General features: G+C 66.7%; 1 protein-coding gene across 1 annotated transcript; it reads left to right on the top strand.

Annotated features, from left to right (window-relative positions):
* Nucleotides 1-2,908: 2,908 nt before the first annotated feature.
* Nucleotides 2,909-5,735, top strand: MNEG_12486 (hypothetical protein; the record flags this gene model as incomplete). The annotated part of the gene is made up of 8 exons (XM_014039041.1): nucleotides 2,909-2,968; nucleotides 3,405-3,692; nucleotides 3,919-3,989; nucleotides 4,280-4,334; nucleotides 4,604-4,708; nucleotides 4,985-5,062; nucleotides 5,206-5,259; nucleotides 5,475-5,735. 8 exons carry the CDS (start codon nucleotides 2,909-2,911, stop codon nucleotides 5,733-5,735), a joined length of 972 nt encoding a protein of 323 aa, XP_013894495.1.
* Between the last annotated feature and the right edge of the window lie 147 nt (nucleotides 5,736-5,882).

Here is a 5,882-nt window from a genome sequence, read left to right as displayed (position 1 = left end):
GGGGGGGGGGGGGGGAGGGATCGGGGCCCCCACGAGCTAATTTGGGTGGAACCCCCGGCTAGGAGTCTACTGCACTCGCGCATTGCTCGTTTGCTGCCCGCTTCATTGGGTCGTATTTCATGCGCCTATCCATGGGTGTTTCATGCGCCAGCACTTGTGGCTGGCAGCCGCGTCCCCGCCCCTCTCTTCGACGCCAGAGCTGTCATCTGTTTTCCTCCTGTCGCTGGGGCCGTCGGCCCCCCGTGAGGCGCGCTGCACCTTGCACTCGGACGCCTGCGCATCGCTTCAGCTTTGCTGGCCGGCTCTCGGCCCGTCGCCCCGTCGGCCGCCCCTGCTCCTCTTGCTGCCTCCCACCCCGGTCGACCTACGGCTCCCGTCAGACGGCTGCGGCGCCCCACGGTGCAGGCGCCGGCGCGCCTGCATGGGGTGGGTGGGGGGGGGGCGCGCAGTCAGGCCCAAACCCTGCCCCAGCCACCGCACCTGCCCTTGCAGCTTCTCGGCCACCGCCTGATTTCTGCCTTTCACCACCCGCCCAAGCTCCTGCTGTCTTCCAGGGGCCCACGAATTGTCCCACCATTGATCTTTGGATCGGTCGGCTTGCATCAACACCCATGAATCCACCTCCACTACACGTGCGTGCCGCACCGCACCCCAGGATATTCCACGGGTCTGCTTGTGATGCCAATGCCTGGCCCCGCAGCAGCAACGGGCTCCCCTCTGATGCCGCGGCCGCGCCGGGCGATCGCGCCTGGCGCGGCCGCGGCTTGTGACGAGGGGATGCACCACCATGCCGCAAGCTTCTCGCCGCCCTGTGTCATCAGCGACGGGCCCCGCGCGCTCTTCGCTGCTGTGAACCGCCAGGCCTGTTGGATCAGCATGCGCCGGCAGGCCGGGGTGGCCGCTGGACGAGGCTTGCCTAGCAGCCTGCGACGCGCCTCCCTGGCGCCCATGCGAGCGCGCGACCGTGCGGGCGCCTGGTTTTGAGCAACGCGCCCCCCGCAACCGCGCTTGCTGACTATTGTGGGGCGCTCAAGCGCCGTGCCCGCAGGCGCTCCTTTATCGCGCCGCCGGGGACTGCACGGGCCCGTGCCCACTGCGGCCCGCGCGTGCGCCGGGTCACTGCGCTTGCGCAGGCAGGAGCCTCGATCCGTCTCGTCGACACTTCCGTTAGCCTTGGGTTTGTCCCCACAAAATCCATGGCGCTCTCAGTCAGCCAAGGCGCACCTTTTGTCCGCTTGCTGGCAGCCTGCGAGCGCGCTGTTGACCGCGCGTGCGCAAGCAGGCCTCTGTGTGCGATGGTCAACCACAATCGCACACACGATATTCCCCATCGGGATGCTTGCAGCCTGCGACATGCATCCTCGGCTGGCTTGCTGTAACAACAGCTTACTCACGGTCTTGTGTGACGTAGTCAACCACGCAGCACCGGGCCCGAATCCCGGCACGCACTACACGGCCGATGGGCGCCGCGCGTGCGTGCGGGGTTGAAAAAGCTCGGCGCGCTGCACCAGTTGCGGCGGGTGGATGCAGGTGGGCGAGCGCTTGGGTTTGCTTTTGCGCTTGAATTCGAGCATTATTAAGCGCAACTCTGCAAGCTCCTCGTGAGCTGCTTGATGGGTTATTGCAGCAACTGTGTATCTTCGCGGGCTGCAGGCGGAGGCCTTCAATGACGGATGGATCCCGCTACCACCAGCCGCTAGGCCAATGATAGCAGTCCAGGGTTTGGGCCAGGCCCAAGGGGGCTTAATATATAGGGGGGGGTGCATCGCTGCGGCAAACGACAACAGGGGCGCGCGCACGTTGAAGGGGTGTTGAGCAAGTGAGCCGGGTCGGACCGGGCGGGTTACATGGCGGTGCTGCGGCCGAGGCGGGGGTGGCCAGTGTGGGCAGTGCCGCGTGCGTGCTCGCGGCGTGCTGTGGCGGCAATACCGCAGGCCTTGCACACGCACAGCACACGATGTGCGCACACCTACCAGTTCAGACCAGCCCGCGCATGGCAATGGATGGCAAGCCACTTGACTGTGGCTTAACACGTATTTGGAGGCTTTGCTGATGGGCAGCTAGCCGAGCGCGGGGTCGATGGCAGTGACGCGACGGCACGAGTCATCAATGTAGCTATCACCTGGGGTCCCAAGGGGGCTCGGCTGTTGACGCGGATGCACTCAGGCGCCAGCTGCCCTTTCTCGCTCCCCCACCCCGTTGATAAATCGCAAAATTTTTATGTTCGGGTGGGGCCGATGAGAGAACACGGTGAGGCGAATGGCCCCACGGGCGTACTGGCCCTTGTGGCAGTGGAGTTCGGCCCCACCACGGCCTCCAGCTCAAGCTCACAATGAAAATGTGCACACGGCGGGCTGCGCGTGCTCGTGTGCCTTGCCGTCTGGGCACGCGGAGGTACGGGCATAAGTGGGAGTGTGCTGGGCCGCTTTGATGATTTGACCGCCGCTGAGCGCACATGGTGAGGTGGACGGATTTGGCGGCTCGGTGTCATGTCCTGCAGCGCTTAGGCAGGGAAGCGTGCGACCGGCTGAATAAGGAGACTTTCTCCTCATATGCATTCGCTGCTCGTGCTCATTTGGCGCCATCCTGGATCGACGGACGGCCTGAGCTGACAGTAAAGCTTAGCAGCGGGTACAGCTGGGCCCTCAGCGCCGTCAGGCTTCGTTTCAAAACTTATTGCTGTTTTTGCTCTATTCGCGCCCACTCGCTCTCTTGTTCAAGCAAAGCAAGTAACCCGCGGTCACTATGCTCTGACGGATAGAGCGAAGCCTGCGGTGTAAGGTGGCATTTTTGAGCAGGTAGAGGCGACCATAATCCTCTCGCGTGCCGAGCTGGCCTTGCGGGGGTGCGCCGAGTGGCCAGGTCGACAATTTGAGGCCGCTGCCCACGGGGGGCTCGCGGCGAAATGATGCCATCCATGGTGGCTATGCCGCCCGAGCTGACGAATGTGCCCCAGGACGCGTTGCAGGTGCGCGTGCGCCGCGGCGGCGCCACCAGACGCGCGCGCGCGACGAGCCACACATCAGCGATGTATGCGTGTTACGAGGGGTATTTCTGCGCGTGTGTGCTGCTACGAAGGCCGTACGTAAGGTTCACGCCGTGCGGCTGCAGCCGGCGCGTGGTCGGAGCTCGCGCTGTGCCAGAGTCACAGCGATACGGCCGTTCCCTGCATCCGGGCGCGCCGCCGCCGGGCAGCTGCGACCAAAAATGCAGGCGCACCCGTGCCAAGCAGCCGCGCCGGACCATGGGGGAAGAACGCGAGTCTCCCATGCCATTACAACACCCGAAAACAGACCGCCGCCGAAGCGGCTGCGCACGCGCCGGGCCCATCACCGCCCCGGATCAAACAAGGCGTAACCGCACGCGTGCGATCACGCCCTTGGTCCCCCGCGCCCCGACCGCAGGGCTTCCTTTTGAACTGGTCGCGGGCGCTGCTCGGAGAGCTGTCCATCAGCCCCGCCGCTGTGCCCGATGGCCGCCTGGCCGCCGCCGTGCTGTCCGTATGCAGCCGCACGGCCCCGGTCGACGCGGCGACCGCCGCCGCCGCCGCGGCGGTCGCGGCGGCGCAGCAGCAGCAGCAGCAGCAGCAGCAGCAGCAGCAGCAGCTGGCGCAGGCCGGGGCGATGACGCCGCAGCAGCTGCCGCCGCAGCCCATGTCGCTGTCGGTGCCCGCGTCGCCGGCGCCGCATCAGGTGGGGTCGCCGCCGCCAAGCGCATGCGCGCGATTTATCCGTGTGCCGAACCGAATTGAATGACTGCGGCCGCGCGGGTGCCTCGCGCCTTGCTTGGGAGCGCTCCGGCCGCGCAGCCGCGCGCCACCACTGCAGTAGCGTCCAGGGCGCCGCCCCTCCTGCATGGCCCCTGCGCACTCACCTCGCCACAACACGTGTCTCCTACCGCGCCTGCCCGCACGCGCAGCTGGCGGGTGCAGCGTCGCCGTTGCCGAGCGGCGCAATAGACATCGACTTGGAGTGGCGCCACGCCTGCCAGTGAGCATGCGCGCTTGAGCACAGTGTCGCGCGCGCCCCGCCCAGGCAGCAGCATGCGGCAGGCCGGTCGTGACCCTGTGCCAGCAGTGGGGCCCTTTGCTGCCGCTAAACGGGCCGTTTGCCGCCTGCACGTTGGCCGAGGTAGTCGTGAATTTCAAAGGTGGACAACCTCAGCAGTTCGATTAGTGCTGGGCAAGGTCTGCGACGTGTCACCTGCGATCTGCAGAGTGATCTGTGATATGTGATCTGCGATCTGACGCGCCGTCCTCATGCCCTCGGCCCCCGACCAGGAACTGGGGCTGCCTGCTGGACGACTGCCAGCTCTGCAGGAACAACGCACTGAAGGTGTGCACGTGCGCTTGCGCGGACGCTCTGCGGCAGGGTTGGGAGCGTGGGCGGGTCGGCCGCGGCTGGCGCTGGGGCAAACGCGGGCTTGGGCCAGCCTCGGTTCTCATTGGCGGACGGCGCCCGCAAACGTGGCCGCGCATCCGCGCCCCCGCGCTTTGTGTTGCGCCTGTGATGGCCTTGAGAGGGCTGCCCCTGCGCCCGCTTGGCTGTGCGCATCGCAATCACCTGTGTCTCATGCTAGGGCGGTTGGTTTGAAATGCTTGCAGGTGTGCGAGGACGCGTCAGTGTTTGACGGACAGTACTGGGTGCGCGATGACGGCAAGGGGGGCCAGGTGGTGCGCGCCAAGTGCGGCGCCGACGTGTACGTGCAGGTGGGCGGAGGGTAGTGGTGGCTGGTGTGTGTGTGTGTGTGTGTGTGTGTGTGTGTGTGTGCGCGTGTGCGTGTGCGTGTGCGTGTGCGAGTGCGTGTGCGTGTGCGTGTGCGTTTGTGCGTGTGCGTGCGCGTGTGTGTGTGTGTGTGTGTGTGTGTGTGTGTGCGTGCGTCTGTGTATGGGTGGCTCACTGGCCGGCCGGCTGGCTGCGTGCGTTGGGGCAGGATGGGCGGTGCAGAGCCTGCCAGAGGACGCGGCCCGCACGGCCCGCCGGAGGCACCCACGGCGGAGGCCGCCGCGTCACCGCGGTCCCTGAGCGCTGCGGCTGCCGCCGCAGCCTCGCCTGCGGCCTTGGTGATGCAGCAAAGCAACGGGGTCTCTGCACGCCTGCCCTCTTGCCACCAAGCCATGGCAGCCGCACCTCCCCTCATCCACTCGCGCTTCATGTCAACTCGCCGCCCCCTCACTGCCCCTTTTTTTCTCATCCACCCCCAAAGGCGGTCGACCGCTCCTCAGGCATGCCCGCCTACCTTCCAGACGTCAAGATTAAGGTCAGCAACTCGCGGTCAAACACGCGCCCGCCGGTCAAACGTCTTCTCAGTCGAATCGCCGGCCGCTCTCCACGCCCGCAGCCCCCACCACCTGGGAATGTTGGATTCAAACCCGCAACTCTCTCAACTGACTCTTCCCAATCGTCAGACGCGACGCCCCCGACCGCGACCTTGCACCCTGAACGCCGCAACCCCGCGCGCCCGCGCCCGCGCAGCTCTACGTCATCAGCGGCGCCGCCGACGCGCTGCCGTCGCCGGACGAGCCGCTCGACGCGCTGTGGGCGGACGATGACGGGCACCCCCTGTTCAGCGCGGCGGGGGGTGAGCCCGAGGCGGACGGCAGCGTGGTGCTGGAGACGAGTCAGGTGGGCTGGGGGGCTGGGGAGCAGGGGCAGCTGCTGCCCATGGAGAAAAGAGAAGGGAGAGGGAGGGGCTGGGTGGATAGGGGTGTGTGGGGGGGCAGCGTGGTGCTGTAGACGAGTCAGGTGCGTGGGGGTTGAGGTTTCAGGGGTCAGGGTCTGGGGCAGAGCGGGGGGTGCGTCAGCTGCCGTGTCAAAAAAGGGGGAGGGAAGGGAACTGGAGAGAGGGAGGAGGGCTGGGTGGATGGGGGCATGGAGGGAGGG

Source organism: Monoraphidium neglectum (assembly GCF_000611645.1).
Source record: "Monoraphidium neglectum strain SAG 48.87 unplaced genomic scaffold scaffold03271, whole genome shotgun sequence".
Taxonomy (NCBI): domain Eukaryota; kingdom Viridiplantae; phylum Chlorophyta; class Chlorophyceae; order Sphaeropleales; family Selenastraceae; genus Monoraphidium; species Monoraphidium neglectum.
The sequence above is the reverse complement of the archived record's forward strand: the minus strand, read 5'-3'. Positions and strand labels throughout refer to the sequence as shown.